Source organism: Schistocerca serialis, chromosome 4 (assembly GCF_023864345.2).
Source record: "Schistocerca serialis cubense isolate TAMUIC-IGC-003099 chromosome 4, iqSchSeri2.2, whole genome shotgun sequence".
Classification (NCBI taxonomy): domain Eukaryota; kingdom Metazoa; phylum Arthropoda; class Insecta; order Orthoptera; family Acrididae; genus Schistocerca; species Schistocerca serialis.
The window spans coordinates 199,531,623-199,550,650 of NC_064641.1; the positions used below are offsets into that span (position 1 = coordinate 199,531,623).

Consider the following 19,028-nt stretch of genomic DNA (forward strand, 5'->3'; position numbering starts at 1 on the left):
CGTTTCCGCAAACATCAGCAAACGACGCTACAGAGCGCCGAAGTTATAGGCGACGGCTCCTGCTGCTAGGCTATCTCTTCGGCAATAAACGTAACATTCTACGATTGCGGACCATAAGTGGACCCTTTCGAAATATTATTTCTTATTTGGTGATTGCGACAATTGCCACGATCGCCGGTGGACAAGATGGAGCTAGCAGTGTCGGCAGGCTGTGCCTCCTACGAATCAGATACTCTATTGCTTAGTGGATAAATGTTCCGGACGGGGGTTTCCATCTAGAGTCAACTTTTGTCCTTTATAACGAAAGAAAATGAAGATTTGAGGACGTTCCTGGAGTAAAATAAACTGCTGTTTGAAACCCGTGCCGGCCGGAGTGGCCACGCTGTTGTAGGCGCTACAGTCTGGAACCGAGCGGCCGCTACGGTCGCTGGTTCGAATCCTGCCTCGGGCATGGTTGTGTGTAATGTCCTTAGGTTAGTTAGGTTTAAGTAGTTCTAAGTTCTAGGCAACTGATGACCTCAGAAGTTAAGTCGCAGAGTGCTCAGAGCCATTTGAACCATATTTTTGAAACCCGTCTTCTAATCCGTCTTCTACTAAGGCAACAGAGCGTTCCGTTCATAGGTGACAAGGCCATTCTACGCATCAGCTAGCTCCATTTTCTCCATTGGCAATCGAGGCAATCACACGTTACGCTGAATTACAAACAACATTGTGGGGTTTTACGCCTATGCTCTGTCAGTAAACAATTCCACGTTTCTGCTGAAAGTATGGCCTAATGGCAGACGCAGGCGTCTGTAACACCTTCGCTCTATAATGTCGGTGGATGGTGTTTCTGGGCACTGTTTCTTATCCTCAATTTGCTCCTCATGACACCGTCTACAAACCCTCGAAACCTGTCACAATATTTCTGCGACGTCCTGTAGAGTCTGAGAATTTTTCTTTCTTTTTCAAAAACATGTACGGTACATATCATTATTTACATAGTATTAAAGTATAATTTTTTCTTGGATGGTATTGCACCTAAAACGCTCTATGTTACAAAAACAGTATGGTATGAAAAATGTTCTGAGACTTGTTTTGAGAATCTTTCCAGGATGTTTCGTGTTTTGTAGGAGAATTCTGAATTGAAATTCACGAGGTTGTGTCCGCACTCAGAAAAAATTACTATTTCCTAGTGTCATTGTTGTGTCTTTTCTCGATGTCTTAAGACACAGGAATTTATCTTAATTCTGTCCAGAATATGCTCGACTTACAGGTTTTCCACTGTGTATATTCTAAGTGCTTCTACGAAATTTATATTTTCATTGAGTATAATGCCAAAGAATTTTGTTTGTGAAAACGAATTGTATCTATTACAATGGAGAACACAAAAGGTCTTTCTTCGCTGTGTTATCGCCATATCGACTCCATACACATTGGGTAATGAAAGAGAAAGGGGAGAGATAGCTCCTCCTGCTGACAACCACATCAACCGTCAACTAAAGGTAGACTTGTAGTTTCGATGTGAGAATTAAAATTCATCCCAGCCTCCTATCTTCATTTACGTGAAATATACAGTCATGTCAAATCAGGTGAATCATTTGAAATACCATGTGTTCGATAAGTAACTATTGTTGCAGAATGATGGAAGTCCATAGAAAAAGAAGAACGTCATAGAAATGAACAGTCACAGATAGTCGCAATAATCTTCCCCGGCATCGCCTTTGATGGTTGCTCTTTACCGTATCACTGTTTTATCTTGGCATGTAGCTGGCTTCAGGTCAGACTTCAGGGGGTACGTCTCGCTGCAGATGAACCGCATCTTGGTATAATTTTAAAATTGTGTACACATGAAAGTTAGTATATAAAAAGTTTCAAAACCGACTTAATGTAGTTTAACGGTTTTCACATAGGCACAGTAGTTGTAACTAAAGCATGAAGAATAAGCCAAATGAAATATGAAAAGAAGGGGATAGGGTTGGTGAAGCACGCAGCTGGAGACTAGCGTTATGCAAGCACATTTAATGAACCGCTAACTATTACACACACTGATGATCTTCATAAATAGCCGTCGACAGTACCAACATAGCGCTTGTATTATGAATGGAGGACTTTCTGTAACACGTTAGTTACATAAATCTCTATACGATCATTCAGACCAATTGGAGTAGACCCCTCCGTAAGAGCGCTATGGTCTACTGAAGTAACTGTAGGCGGTAAAATTAATCTCAACAAATTTAAAGCTACACTATATACGGTGAACTACGGACAATCGCTGATAGTTACCTGACAGCTATATACATTGCAAGAAAAGACGTTCGACGGCCAGTGCCAGCGGTTGGTATGGACATACTGGGTAGCAGTAGCCACTCAGTAATCAGAGTGACTGAAATACCTACTCTCAATCTAAAGGAATATACGAGTTCGTGTTGAAACAGCAATGGCTCCGAACTTTTATGTGAAAACTCTAAAACCTCTTTTAAAACACAAACATTATTAACGTTCTACGTCTTCATTCTTAACTTACGTACTTCTCTTGCTTTTTAATATAGTCACCCTGGCACAAACACATTGACTGCAGATATCGTCACTGTAGGACGTTTGACTTTGTTGAAGGAGCCAAAACCTCACGTGTGCATCCATCACATCATCACTGTCAGTGTGAAGTCCTCGAAGGCGTTCTTCAATTTTGGAAGCACGTGAAAATCGCATGGTGCCGAATCGGGACTGCATGGAGAATGATAGATGGCAGTGGACCCAAGGCGTCGGATTGTTGCGGATGGGACAGCGCCCTTGTGTCGTCTGACACTGTCATGCTGAAGGACGGGGTTCTCCGTTTGTGGATGAACCCTTAGAATCCTAAACTCGATTACAGCACGCTGTTTCTCACGCACCGACATAGTTACGTTACACATCGCCATGTTACACGCTACAATTCGGTTCCCTCTAGCGCCAGAGGGCTGAAAATATGTAGATATTAAGAATAGATATGTAGAATGTTAATAGCTTTTCTTTCATTTAAGAATGTATAAAAGGTCTCACATAAAACATTCGGAGACATAAGTTTTCAGCACGCACTCACATATACACTGAGAGAATGTTCACGGAACAGCAGTGCTAACTGCAGTTCACAATGGCACACTTACAGCTTAGTGCGAGATCTCTCCAACTTTTGGGACAACTGCTCTCGCAGACACTAGCCCTTCTGCTACAACATCCTGGATAGCACCCACGTCTTTTGCAGGAACTTCTATCGCTAACGGTAACGCAGGCATTATTAACTGAGACAGCAACATCATGAATGCGTGGTGAGGTTACTAATCTACCACAGTGCTGAAGCTGCTGCTGATGCCGCACGTTTGGAAACCCTGCTGTCCGAAACGGGACATTACGAACTCAACCGATCGCTGCAAAGCCGTGAGCTTTAGTAGTCGTTCTGGTTGGGGCAGCTGTCCGCCAACATTCTCTGAGTGTGGGAACACATGCATTTGTAAAAATGTGCGATCGAGGTTACTAACTTAAAGAAAAGGTACGAGATGTGGCTGAAAGAAGAATTATATTTCCTGTCCGTATTTTTTAATTTCTTGAAACATGTTGCTCATTATGAGCCCTTACCGTAGACGAGGAGTAAAAGCCGCTTATCCGACTATTAAGCGTTTATTATGCCACAGATCGCGCGCCAAATTTACAATAATAAACTAAGTACTGAAATTATTTTTCATCAAACACTGGTTGCCGTTAGGCTCGGCAGTCGAATTTCCGGTGAACTTGTAGCGTACGTACGTCAGTACTTATCTGTTTTTCTTCGATACTCATACTGTCGTATTAGAAAGTTAAATTCTTCCTTGTGAATCACGAATTGCATATATGAAAGAAACCGTGTACGATTATACTGAGATATATCTTGGGTTTTCCTCTTACTGAACAGAGGGGTATTGTAGAATCAGTCAAAATGGTCACTGATATATTCGTTGTGAGAAGCAGAAGCAAAAGGAAAAAAGAGCGGAACAAGTAGAGAAAGCAGTTTGGCAGCAGAATATGGAAGAGCCCCCTGTACCATCTTTGGGAGGCTTTAGCATAGCAGTGAACTGGTTTAGGAAGCTGACACTGAAAATCGTATGTGTACTATAAAATCGATGAGATTTATGAGATTTTTTTAAATTTAGAATAACAGACAGTACTGTCAATGTTATTCTTATTTGTAGAAAATAAAGAACTAAACTGTAACTGCAAGTGTGTATTGTTATAATTTTACCGTTCAAAGCATGTACAGTCGACTCTGTGTCATATTAAATCCAGAGGAACAGGAAAAGCTTAAAGAAAACAAGGGTTATAAATAATACGAAATCAAATAATCTAGAGGGGCTTAGGAGAAAATTCAACTAGAGTATGACTGAAAGAAAATTGTTGTGCATACGAATTAAATACCCCCCCCCCCCCATGAACCATGGACCTTGCCGTTGGTGGGGAGGCTTGCGTGCCTCAGCGATACAGATAGCCGTACCGTAGGTGCAACCACAACGGAGGGGTATCTGTTGAGAGGCCAGACAAACGTGTGGTTCCTGAAGAGGGGCAGCAGCCTTTTCAGTAGTTGCAAGGGCAACAGTCTGGATGATTGACTAATCTGGCCTTGTAACAATAACCAAAACGGCCTTGCTGTGCTGGTACTGCGAACGGCTGAAAGCAAGGGGAAACTACAGCTGTAATTTTTCCCGAGGGCATGCAGCTTTACTGTATGATTACATGATGATGGCGTCCTCTTGGGTAAAATATTCCGGAGGTAAAATAGTCCCCCATTCGGATCTCCGGGCGGGGACTACTCAAGAGGATGTCGTTATCAGGAGAAAGAAAACTGGCGTTCTACGGATCGGAGCGTGGAATGTCAGATCCCTTAATCGGGCAGGTAGGTTAGAAAATTTAAAAAGGGAAATGGATAGGTTGAAGTTAGATATAGTGGGAATTAGTGAAATTCGGTGGCAGGAGGAACAAGACTTCTGGTCAGGTGACTACAGGGTTATAAACACAAAATCAAATAGGGGTAATGCAGGAGTAGGTTTAATAATGAATAGGAAAATAGGAATGCGGGTAAGCTACTACAAACAGCATAGTGAACGCATTATTGTGGCCAAGATAGATACGAAGCCCACGCCTACTACAGTAGTACAAGTTTATATGCCAACTAGCTCTGCAGATGACGAAGAAATTGAAGAAATGTATGATGAAATAAAAGAAATTATTCAGATTGTGAAGGGAGACGAAAATTTAATAGTCATGGGTGACTGGAACTCGAGTGTAGGAAAAGGGAGAGAAGGAAACATAGTAGGTGAATATGGATTGGGGGACAGAAATGAAAGAGGAAGCCACCTGGTCGAATTTTGCACAGAGCACAACATAATCATAACTAACACTTGGTTTAAGAATCATGAAAGAAGGTTGTATACATGGAAGAACCCTGGAGATACTAAAAGGTATCAGATAGATTATATAATGGTAAGACAGAGATTTAGGAACCAGGTTTTAAATTGTAAGACATTTCCAGGGGCAGATGTGGACTCTGACCACAATCTATTGGTTATGACCTGTAGATTAAAACTGAAGAAATTGCAAAAAGGTGGGAATTTAAGGAGATGGGACCTGGATAAACTAAAAGAACCAGAGGTTGTACAGAGATTCAGGGAGAGCATAAGGGAGCAATTGACAGGAATGGGGGAAATAAATACAGTAGAAGAAGAATGGGTAGCTTTGAGGGATGAAGTTGTGAAGGCAGCAGAGGACCAAGTAGGTAAAAAGACGAGGGCTAGTAGAAATCCTTGGGTAACAGAAGAAATATTGAATTTAATTGATGAAAGGAGAAAATATAAAAATGCAGTAAGTGAAACAGGCAAAAAGGAATACAAACATCTCAAAAATGAGATCGACAGGAAGTGCAAAATGGCTAAGCAGGGATGGCTAGAGGACAAATGTAAGGATGTAGAGGCCTATCTCACTAGGGGTAAGATAGATACCGCCTACAGGAAAATTAAAGAGACCTTTGGAGATAAGAGAACGACTTGTATGAATATCAAGAGCTCAGATGGAAACCCAGTTCTAAGCAAAGAAGGGAAAGCAGAAAGGTGGAAGCAGAAAGGTATATAGAGGGTCTATACAAGGGCGATGTACTTGAGGACAATATTATGGAAATGGAAGAGGATGTAGATGAAGATGAAATGGGAGATATGATACTGCGTGAAGAATTTGACAGAGCACTGAAAGACCTGAGTCGAAACAATGCCCCCGGAGCAGACAATATTCCATTGGAACTACTGACGGCCGTGGGAGAGCCAGTCCTGACAAAACTCTACCATCTGGTGAACAAGATGTATGAAACAGGCGAAATACCCTCAGACTTCAAGAAGAATATAATAATTCCAATCCCAAAGAAAGCAGGTGTTGACAGATGTGAGAATTACCGAACTATCAGCTTAATAAGTCACAGCTGCAAAATACTAACACGAATTCTTTACAGACGAATGGAAAAACTAGTAGAAGCCAACCTCGGGGAAGATCAGTTTGGATTCCGTAGAAACACTGGAACACGTGAGGAAATACTGACCTTACGACTTATCTTAGAAGAAAGATTAAGGAAAGGCAAACCTACGTTTCTAGCATTTGTAGACTTAGAGAAAGCTTTTGACAATGTTGACTGGAATACTCTCTTTCAAATTCTAAAGGTGGCAGGGGTAAAATACAGGGAGCGAAAGGCTATTTACAATTTGTACAGAAACCAGATGGCAGTTATAAAAGTCGAGGGACATGAAAGGGAAGCAGTGGTTCGGAAGGGAGTAAGACAGGGTTGTAGCCTGTCCCCGATGTTGTTCAATCTGTATATTGAGCAAGCAGTAAAGGAAACAAAAGAAAAATTCGGAGTAGGTATTAAAATTCATGGAGAAGAAATAAAAACTTTGAGGTTCGCCGATGACATTGTAATTCTGTCAGAAACAGCAAAGGACTTGGAAGAGCAGTTGAATGGAATGGACAGTGTCTTGAAAGGAGGATATAAGATGAACATCAACAAAAGCAAAACAAGGATAATGGAATGTAGTCTAATTAAGTCGGGTGATGCTGAGGGAATTAGATTCGGAAGTGAGGCACTTAAAGTAGTAAAGGAGTTTTGCTATTTGGGGAGCGAAATAACTGATGATGGTCGAAGTAGAGAGGATATAAAATGTAGGCTGGCAATGGCAAGGAAAGCGTTTCTGAAGAAGAGAAATTTGTTAACATCCAGTATAGATTTAAGTGTCAGGAAGTCATTTCTGAAAGTCTTCGTATGGAGTGTAGCCATGTATGGAAGTGAAACATGGACGATAAACAGTTTGGACAAGAAGAGAATAGAAGCTTTCGAAATGTGGTGCTACAGAAGAATGCTGAAGATTAGATGGGTAGATCACATAACTAATGAGGAAGTATTGAATAGGATTGGGGAGAAGAGAAGTTTGTGGCACAACTTGACCAGAAGAAGGGATCGGTTGGTAGGACATGTTCTGAGGCATCAAGGGATCACCAATTTAGTATTGGAGGGCAGCGTGGAGGGTAAAAATCGTAGAGGGAGACCAAGAGATGAATACACTAAGCAGATTCAGAAGGATGTAGGTTGCAGTAGGTACTGGGAGATGAAAAAGCTTGCACAGGATAGAGTAGCATGGAGAGCTGCATCAAACCAGTCTCAGGACTGAAGACCACAACAACAACAACGAATTAAATACACCTTAATATTAATAATGTGCAATGTAGTACATCCGTACATGCATATAGTACATACCTAGGTTACATGAAAACCATAACAATTAAAATGTTACAAGTCATATTGAAAAACAGTTTGTAATTCTCATTTGGGAGAGTGACTCCTACTTAGCATAGTCCAGTGAATTTTCTGGGGTTATGATCGAATTTTCGATGGCGATTAGGCACAGGACCGTAGACTGTGGAAAGATGACCTTGCCTAGCTGAAAGTAACTGAATTAGGAGTTTGTTCTTCGTTATCACCCTCGTCCTCATTCTGACAGGCCAATAGTTTAGCATCGGTAAGAAAACCATAGACACTGATATCATCGTCAACATGAACGAAATTCCGAAGGGTCAATCATCACAGCTGGGAAGAGTTTCAGCAGGACTGTCTAGTTGACTCTGGCGACTCTGATATCTATTCCACGTAATATATTTGTGTTACAAATCAGCGTCGTCTGTATCAGTTATAAAGAGCTGTAGTGCTGACATTTTACCAGGCCTATCAACCAAGGACAAGCGGCCGAAATGTTATGATTGCCTTCTCGTGTTTTTTAATGCTGTTCATCACAAGTGAAACAAAATATCTGCGTAGAGATTTTTCAAAATTTCTATTATGCTCAGATCTAATGGCCAAGTCTTGAAATCGCATTGGGTTTGAGGAAAGTCAATTTTACGAATCATAATGACGGTGGTCTGTTATGTAAGACACAGTTGTCCAAAAACAGTAAAATATTTCGTTTATCCTTTCTCATGCAACTTTTAACATGGGGCAGTCATTCATTTAACAAGTTCATCGTCATCCACGATATTTTGCTTGAGTGATAAGTTGTGGGAAGCGACTTTATTCCCTTGAGAGCAGGGTGATTTCGCAGATTCCCCTGGAATGAGAGGTTTTAGCTTCTGAGAACCTCCTATGTTACAGGCTAGAAAGGCATTTATTCTATAGTTGCTCAGTTTTCATCCTTTGCTCATTTAGTCTTTGGATGCTTTGGTACGATCAGGATGATCTGTGTTGAATATGTTGCGCTGTCATAGCAATTCAAAAGTTCATTGAGTATAAAGGGATTTACCTAAACTGTCACTCTTCACATAGATTTTTTTAACGTTACGCCCTGAAGTTTTTTTCATTCTTTATATATATATATATATATATATATATATATATATATATATATACACATATATATAAAAATTGAGAACCACCATTCACTCGCCGCAAATCCTTCAGTGCCAAGAGGCTGTTCAAAGGACTAGGCTGTTTCCTTTAAGATAAACTACCTTCACGAACCCTGTGTCCTCTGCACTGCTTTACCCACTTGATCTAGCACTCCTCAAGGCGAGAACATTCGCTCTTAAGCGACCCTTTCTTCCTGTGCTTGAGACGCTTCAGATGACACGATCTTTCTTTTTTTTGTTAAATCATTGACAGTGTAGACAGTAAAATAGTGAACTCTTTTCCGACTTTTTTCCGAAATTCCATTCTTCACATCTCTTTTTTTGTTAGTTGAAAGATACTTGCTGTTTTCAACATTCATGGCATTTCACTGTTTCAGGAAACACGGATAGAGTACATCACGGCATGTAAGTAGACTGCAGACAGTGGTACGAGTATATACGTCGGAGAAAGAAGCGACAGGTGAACCGTGCCTGTACTGGGAACCTCGCTTGCAGGGATGCTTTAGTGGAAATCATGTAGATAGACCTGAAATTATAGGGAGTCCGGACGCCCAGTCTTCAAATCTCAAGGCGTTGGCGAGATGTCCTCAGTGTCAGAGCTTAATCTTACCGAGGTAGCCAAAACACATTGATCCTTTTTTCCAATTTATCAAGTGTTTTTCAAGGGACCTGGACGAATTTCAAGTTATTGAGGGTTTGAAATTATCGAGTGTCAAGTTTACGAGAATCGACAGTAGTCTAAATTTATGCGGTTTACGAGAAGCATGAAAATGATACAATTTAGTCGTCTCCTGTCTACAAACTTAACTTGAAGTGTCGGAATGTATTATGTATTTGAAAAATAAATAAAAACTGCATTGTAGTACAAAAGATGAACCTCATTCCAATTGTCACTATGATTTTCCGTTTATCTACACGTATTTCCCATAACACAAAAATATGTTATTGTTTTTACCGTCAGCCGTAAAAATCTCTTAAGTGTTTTCAGATTTTAAAAATTAAATGAAGCATAATTCATGGCTTCAACTCAACAGACATAATGATGCAATTTGTCATATCTGTACTGAAATCTGCGCACGCAAGTTAATAATCACTTTCGACAGGTGGTCCATGAAGTAGAAAGCAGCTTCAATAGCGACTGATTTTGAAACTGGTAGCATGGGGCAGAGCCGATAAGGATTCACGTAATACATTTTCTTCATATTAAATGCACCTAACCATTAAAACCGGTTGAAACTTCTGACATTGTTCAATGGATATCGTCACTTCGGTTGACACAAATGATGGATAATCGAAACGCGTTACGAAAGTATTCAGTACACTAAGGTCCTGGAGAGACAGTAATAACAATTAAAATTCCTACTTCCTGACTTTTTAAAGGCTTGAGCAGAACACAGGCAGAATTAAAATCTTGATTACAAAGAGATGGCTACAAATGACTTCAACACTTTCATGAAAATTAAACTTTCGGGCTGACGGCAGCTATAGACTTGTCAGGAATTATGAACGAAATAATAAAAAATGACGATTTTATTTTCAATTTTACTGGATGAAACTTCTGGCGTACGCAAACTGAACTAATTCCTGTTTGCCTCAGAGTCGGTTTTGATCACCTCGCAGCGAATGAGTATTTTATCGGCGTTTATTCTACGAACAGTGGTTCTACAGGAACCTTGGTTTATCTCGTCAAAGACCTTTTAGCTGTGCACAAGTTAACACACTTGAGCATCAAAGGCCAATGTTACGACAGGAATCAAATATTTCTGACAGAGTCTCAGGAATGCAGTCACGAATTCACAAATAAGATCCTGTAACATTGTTTGTGCATTATAACGCTCGTAACCATGATCCTATGTTTCAGGATGGTACTGAAGATATTTTACCACCATCGAAATTTAATGGAGTAGCGGAATATTTAATAAATTTTGTACCGAACTCACCGAAACACTGTCCTCCGTTGAAAAAGTGGCAGACGAAAGGAGAGAAAGACACTGAATGATGTTTACCTACTCTATTATTCTACTGTTCAACAACGTATTTATCTCAATAAAAACTTTATTGAACTGTGATTATTGTTTGATATTTATATGTACTTTTATTTTACAGATAAATAGTGCTAATACGACCTCTGAAGGCTGTAAGGGCAAATTAAAAACAAATGGTGCAGGTTTTGTACGACAATTCTATTGACAAAGGAATTGATGTTATGGTATCAGCCAAAGCGACCGGATTCTGTGATTACTTGCAATGATTTGAGTGCTGTTTTAACTCAACAACGCTTATTTCAATTTTTCGTACAGTAAAAAATTGAAACGTTGAATTATAGAAGTCTTAACTTTCTATCATTGACTTGTATGAAATAACAGAAGCTGTTACTGATGTTACAAGGCCTTCTTGTTTATTAAATTTGAGGAAATTTGAAATAACAGTGTTCAAATTGTTACTCATCTTCAACTTGACGAAGCTGAACTTCCATTTCAGCAAAGAGTTCCGGAAAGTCGCAATCGAGGTAACAGTGAATTAATTTAATTCAACACACCTCAATAAATTTTCAGGAAGTCCAATTTTGAAGTTTTTGACCAACTGATTGCTTCAATGTGGCAGCGATTCTGCGAAATTTTTCAAATCGTTCAAAAAATGTACTTTTCAACATGCTCATATGTCGATGAAACTGTAATATTTACAAAAAAGTCTGTTGGAGAACGAGTATTAAGTGACAGAGAAAATGATTAGAGTAGACCATACATTTGAGGAAAGTAGTCAGTTTTTAAAGAAAATGTGAACAGACTAGAACTATTTCCAGAGCTGAAGGATTTGTATGTTTGCCAATTACGATTCGTAGAGTATCCTGTTCTAATGAATGAAGTTTCTGTTTATACATCGATTGAAAACTTATTTACGATCAACCGTGTTTCAAGATCGATTTCATCGTCTCACATTTCTGTATGTTTATAGCGACATTACCAATACACTAGATATGTATGATTTGTTGAATGCATTTGTTCCGCAAAATGCTAATTGAAGCATAGTATTGTACTGCGTAAGTGATTTTTCTACTGAATAGCATTCAATTAAGTAAATAATAATTTATGATTCCTTTGCAATTTTACTGTAGTTTTATCGCTGAATAGCGTCCTTTTTATGATTTTTTGTCTTCTGCTTGCAATGGGTTTTGAATCCTTTCCTGGACAACTACCCACCGAGACAAAATACAAACTGCCGGGCCTGTTGACGGCGAGTGCCCGTGATGTTGCAGAGATAATGTCGGCGCACGCGGCACGCCGCATCGCCAGCCTGATCGGCGTCGAGGGCGGCCACAGCATCGGCAGCAGCCTGGCCGTGCTGCGAGTCCTCTACACGCTAGGGGTCCGCTACATGACGCTCACCCACAGCTGCCACACGCCCTGGTACGTCGCTACCAGCCGCATACTCCCTCTGTTACGCCTGCTGTTTTCTGGGGTCACTCCTGTGCAAACTGGCTGTACAACTTTCCTTACTGTATGTACTCCTGCATCACCTACAGCAGTGTTTCCTAACCTGAGGGTAGTAACCACTGATTAGAAATGAGCTCTATATAATCGCTTTAAACTCTCTCTCTCTCTCTCTCTGGCGGAAGAAAATCGTAACACACACAAAAAAATGTTTAATTTAGAGTAAAAATATTTCAGGAATATATTCGTCTACGTACAAGATTTAAGTGATTAACATTGCAAGCCCACATGCTAATGGCAGCGCGAGTTTACAAATGTGAAATTCTGATACATTAATAACCTGTGTAACTGCCAGAATGTTGAATGCAAGCACGCAAACGTGCTTGAGTTGTGTTGTACAAGTGTCAGATATCAGTTCGTGGGATGGAGTCCATGCCTGCTGCACTCGAGTGGTCAAAGTAGGGTTCTTTAATGCCATTTGTGCATGACGCAGGAGTTGTCGTCCTATGAAGTCCGTCAAGTGCTCGGCTGGATATAGATGTGGTGATCAGACAGGTCAGGGAAATGTAATGACACTCTGTGGAGTGGGGTTACAATATTGGTATGTGAGCGAGCGTAATCTTGTTGTAAAACATCCCTGGAATGCTGCTTATGAATTGTAGCACAGCCTGTCAAATCATCAGACTGATGTACAAATCTGCGGTCAGGACGCGTGGGGTAACCACAAAAGTGATACTGATGTCATATGAAATCGCTTTCCATAACCTCCGTGTAGGTCCAGGCAGATTGGCTGCTGGCCCTCAACTGAACCAGCTTTAATCAGAAAATACAGCTGTACTCCAATGTGGTCTCGCTTGACACCACGGAGGTCACAAATTGTGGCGGAGTGCACCTTACTTGCCGTTTGGCACGGAGCTGTCGTTGAAGCAACCCATTTGCCACAGTTCGTTATGTCACTTTGGTACCAACTGCTGCTTAAAGCCGGCCGAAGTGGCCGTTCGGTTCCATGCGCTGCTGTCTGGAACCGCGAGACCGCTACGGTCCCAGGTTCGAATCGTGCCTCGGGCATGGATGTGTGTGATGTCCTTAGGTTAGTTAGGTTTAACTAGTTCAAAGTTCTAGGGAACTAATGACCTCAGAAGTTGAGTCCCATAGTGCTCAGAGCCATTTGAACCATTTTTGCAGTTTAAATTGCTGCTTCAGAAGCGCCAGAGCCACACGATGGTCTGGCCTCTCGGTAGTGCCCGGTGGGCCTCCAGAGCCAGATCCTCTTGCGACCGTACATTCCTATAACCAACGCTGCAAGCATTCTGGCTGCTAGCAATTACGCACAGTGGCTACATTCCTGACAAATATTTCTGCAGTATCGCAGAAGGAACAACCAGATTCCCGTAGTCCTGTTACACGACCTCTTTCAAAGCATGTGAGATGTTGATAATAGCACGTTTGTCGCCTTAAACGTGTTCTTGACTAACATAAGCTTACCACGTCTACTCTCAAAGTCATCTAACGCTTACGATCATTGTAGCGTGTATTTAAAGCAAACATGGTTTGAATTCTGAAAGTGGCCCAAGTAGCGCCAGTCTTATGCAACTAGTGTGAAATTTTAATATACATCATTTATGATATTTAGAATGTCCAACAACTACGTTCACATACATGCCCTTTCGACAAGGTACCGAGTCGGTCACGGCAGTACAAGAAAGAAGGAGATGAGAGTGAAGTGTGTTATGTAAATGCTGTTTAATCATTAAAAGTTACAGCACTCTTCTAAAAAGTTATAGAAATATATGATAAGATAGGCATATAGCTGTTAGCCCGTAAGCGCAACTTCCCATGGCTAAAATATTTCTAATACAGCACGATATTTTGTCACAGGGATATAACAATGACATTTCTTTGACCCTGTTACCGTGAAGTAAACTGTAATACAACCATGGAGTTGCAGGGTTTCTGTGTGAAGCGTGGACTATTGCACCGAATTTATTCCGAAAATTACTGTTCCGCTAAAGGAAAACAACTGCAGTCGCGTATACTGCACAGCCTTAAGTTCCACCTTTCACCTTCCACAGTCTCAAAAACTAAATTATTTAAAGACTATCTGGTCCCAACAATCGGTCGTTTACCCTGTCCATGCATACACTTTTCGTGCAAGCCACAAATAGCCCAACAATTTTGCACGCTACGAGTATGAAGAGACCACAGTGTCACCGTCCAAGCACTCATCATTCTTGCGGAACAATAGCGGCGCCTTGATTTCTAACGCATCCATCCACAGTACTTGTAGTCGCGCTATTTCTGATCTCCAGTAACTACCGCCTGATAGGTAAAATAAATGTCCTAAGGATGAAAACAGAAGTACACTGAAACTTCCTGGCAGATTAAAACTGCGTGCCGGACCGAGACACGAACTCGGGACCTTTGCCTTTCGCGGGCAAGTGCTCTACCATCTGTGCTACTCAAGCACGACTCACGCCCCGTCCTCACAGCTTCACTACTGCCAGTATCTCGCCTCCAACCTTCCAGACTTTACATAATCTCTTCTGCTAACCTTGCAGAAGTAGCACTCCTGAAAGAAAGGGGATGTTTCCAGAAGTACACTCAGTCGGTCTCAAAACAGAACTATATAATATTATTACTGGTATCACTATTTCAGGAAACTTATATTGATTACAGAAGTTACCAACAACTACATCTTCTCTTTCAAATACTAGCATTAATGCGTGACAAATTGTGGTGTAGGCTACAGTTTGTGATACGAATGTATGAACAACATCTTCATCACATAGTCTACTCACTACACAAATAATTTATACTTTGTACCATGCGTGTATCACAGTAAAACTTACACATATAGGTATCACAGAACCACTTTCTCCGAATTTAAGTAGTTCCTGCAGTAGACCTGAAGCTGATTCATTATTCGCTTCACAACAAGTAAGCGAACTAATTGGTAGTACGACACAACAGTAACTGCTGTAGGGTCTTCACTGTATTATTATTACTGAGATTATTATTACTAGTTGCAGTGCTCAGAAACGAAGTATTGGCAGCCGTAAATCTTCAGTTTAGAAGTACGGACTCCAGCAATTAGGTTTTTTAAAAACAAGAATTGCAGGGCACACCTTTTTACTTGGTTTATTTTATATGGGAGTGCGGGTGTGGGTGAAGCAAGAGTCGATAATTAGCACTGAGAATTGTTTCATCATTTTGTAGAAAAGATTATTATAAAAATTCAGTACCAATTGTCTACTTGATTCACTAGTTAGGGGTTTAAGGGAATATCTATAAATACTACATTGAATTTACCAGTCATAATTTTTAAAATAAAAATGTTAAAAGAAAATCCTGTTTTGTTCCAAAGTTCAGTTGTGCCTTATTACTGATGTTGTTGGGAACTGGGGCAGAGGTGAGGGGCGGGATGGTGGGGACAATGGGGGCGGGGGGGAAGGGGGGGGAGAGACGTAGTGTATCAGCCAATATCTGATTACGCTTTGGAGTAATGGTCCCATTAAGGTTGGGAACCACTGTAGTACGTCTACGCTTACCCTTTTACTTGTATCTGAGAATAAATGAGACGTTTAAATCTGTCTGTTACGAGAAGATAATATTTTGAAATACGAGATCTTGTACTTTGGAATCTAGTCTTTGTCACTTTTTACAAATTATGTCAACATTAACAGCGAAAACTGACATTTGTGAAGTATAGTTTTATCTCAAATAATCCCATAAAAGTAAGTGCAAATACGATCCTTTATTGAAAGAGTTTAGAATGTGTGGCTATGATCGCCTGAAACCTCAGTATGAAATGTACTAGCTATAATAAATCTGTGGGGTAGGGGGCTAGTTGATGATTTCACAACGTAAGTATGTACAAAGATTTCACATTTTGAGATAACTGCATTATCTTTACATTCATTAGTACAACGATCTTCTTCATGTGGTGCTTAAATTTGTTTGGCACCTGAGCAGCACCTGAAGTAACGAATGTACCCCTTCTTTTTCTCTCTTTGCTTCCAGTAGTTTTTCATTCTATCCGTGTGTTGTTCCTTTCTTTTTTCACAGGGTGCTACTGTCTTTTTCTTCTGGAAACCCTTCAAACATTTTACGTTGCTCTAACTTTTCTGTATCTTTCATTTTCCCCCATTTACTTCCTTTACTTCCATTTCCCTAAGGTCTGCTTTACTTCGTCGATCTACTTCATTGCTGCTTTTGGGGTGTCGGTCAAGAAAGTAAAGAACTAGTTTTGTTATTCCTGTTTCATCTTATCTTTGTTGGCATGCATGGCGACTACTCTTCTTTACTTCATTGGGTCTAACTTTTTATTATATTTTAATTTCCATTTGCCGTTGTCATACTTTGGTCCCATGATTTTTCCTGATTATTTTCTGTCCTTCTTTGCTATTTCACGTGATTGTCTAGTTGTATTTCAGGAAAGGTATTCCTCAACATGCCGACATTCTAGTTTAATGACAGTGTTGTAGTGCAGGCGTTTTGCATTCTTGGTTAAGGGTTCCTGGTTATCCAGGTTTCTTTATTAATTCAAAAGACACTTCCACGTTCACTGCCTTGCTAAGTTACGTACTTTGCCCAATGGCTGGTTGTATTTTTTCATTTACTATTTAAATTTTGTAACCTTTTTAATTCCTATGTTCAGTTTGCATGTGTTTCGGTGACTCATAGGTATCTGTCCTATACTCTATGTTTTTAAAAGCTATACTAAGGCATTGTTTTGAAGCTGTCTCGTGGAGGAGATTTATCTACATTGTTGCATCTTCTATAAATTCAGTTAAGCTGACAAGCTCATCTGCAAAAGCCAAACAATGAAGTCTCAGAGTATTCCTCTTTCTCTATGTTATGCTTCTGTAATACCTGTTTTCTTTTCTTCCATTCGATAATTACATTTGCTAGTGTGTCATTGAATAGTAATCTGGAAAATCCATCTCCTTGTCTTACATCAGTTATGATATCAAAAGCCTCTGTGGTTTCGCTTACAAATTTGAGTTGCGTTCACTATTCTGTATTTTGAGATTGCCAGTCATTTTTGTCAGCTCCAAACGTTTTTATGGTGTTGAATAGTCTTTCCTTGTCAGTCGAATCATATGCTTCCTGTTAGTTCACAAATGTAATGCAGGGTGTCCAAGAGATCTTGTGATAAACTATGAGAGGTTGTTGAGGGTGTCTTGAGGAACAAATCTATGAAAGGAATCTGTGCGTGATGCGTCATCCAACTACGCTAAGGAGCGCTGAAGTTACAGCTATCGGCGTCTCCTACTAAGACATTCCTTCGATGGCTAACATGACTATGTACGCTGACGGATAACAGGTGTTATATCTAGCAATGTTGTTCGCTATTCAGCGATGGCAACTAACTGCCACGTTTGCCACTGGAAAAGATGGAGCTAGCTGGTACATAGAGACGCCTTGACTCCTGTCAATGCGATGCTCTAATGCCTTGGTGGGTGACAGTTTCAGACATAGTTTTCCATCAGCAATTTGGCTTTTTCCTGTATACCGAGAAACATTAGAGATTTTAGAGGGTTTCAGGACAAAACTAAACTGTGGATGTCCAAAACCGTCACCCACCGTGGCAACAAAGCATCACGTTCATGAAAGATAAAGCCGTTCTACGCAGCAGCTAGCTCCACTTTCTCAATCGTAGCACACAATCCCGATCACTGAATAACAAAGAACGTAGCTAGACATTCCACCTGCGTCAGCGTACAAAGCAACGTTTGCCGCCTATAGAGTCACCTAGTGGTGGGCGCCGGCGCTCTGTAGCGTCGTGGGATGACGTTTCCTAAGGCGGGTTTCTATCCACAGGTTGTTCCTCAGGACACACTCTACAACCCCACGAAGTCTATCGCAGCATTTCTGGGAGACCTTCCATAAGTTTCCTCATTCTTCCATAACTGATTATAAATTCCGCATATAATACTTTTCCACACAAAATCAAATTTGTCTGAAATTTCTTTGGTACTCTTTCAATTGCTGATCCAGGTGCAGTACCAACCGGTGTTGTAATATTTTTTAAATAATTTTTTGAGTCACTGGAAAGAGAGAACATCCTCCTGTTGTTGGGGTGAGTCTCATCTTTTCTTTGGACTGGTTGAATTATTGCTGTACTCCAATCATCGAGTATAGTTTCTGTTATTGCGTTTAATTCCCAAAATTCTCAGGCAATTTTTCCTTGCTCAAATTTTAAGTAGTTCACACTTTCTGGGATTTGCACCATTGTGTCCTTTCTGTTGGTGGAAGGTCAGCAGAGGTGTCCTCAGATGCGGGACATTATGTTGTATTGCCTTCGGTGATTTTTCTGTGTTGCTCTAAACAGACCCAAAATCTGCAAGATTGGCGGTCCTTTACGGAAGCTTAAAATTTAGCTCCGACTTAAACGTGACATGCTTATAATAGTTTCCACAACGAAACTTTGTCTAGAAACATGGCACGAAATCCAAAAAGTTTCCGGTCGTATATGAGACACAATCGATGCCTTCTTTGCGCGATAGCAATGGAAATACCATCGATGACGGTGCTGCTAAAGCAGGGTTACCAAGCACAGCCTTTCAAAATTTCTTCACCAAAAGAGACAAAGTGAATCTTCCAGAATTCGAATCAAGGGCAGGTGCCAACATGAGTAACTTAGAATTATACACCCTCGGATCAGTGAAGCAACTT

At 40.5% G+C, this 19,028-nt stretch overlaps 1 protein-coding gene across 1 annotated transcript in view; it reads left to right on the top strand.

Moving 5' to 3' along the window:
- Nucleotides 1-19,028, top strand: part of LOC126473887 (dipeptidase 1-like) — an 804,013-nt gene that overhangs the window by 712,243 nt on the left and 72,742 nt on the right. Inside the window, exon 5 of the mRNA XM_050101224.1 lies at nt 12,176-12,326. Within this exon, the coding sequence (XP_049957181.1) occupies nt 12,176-12,326 (151 nt within the window). The remainder of the gene's footprint in view (nt 1-12,175; nt 12,327-19,028) is intronic.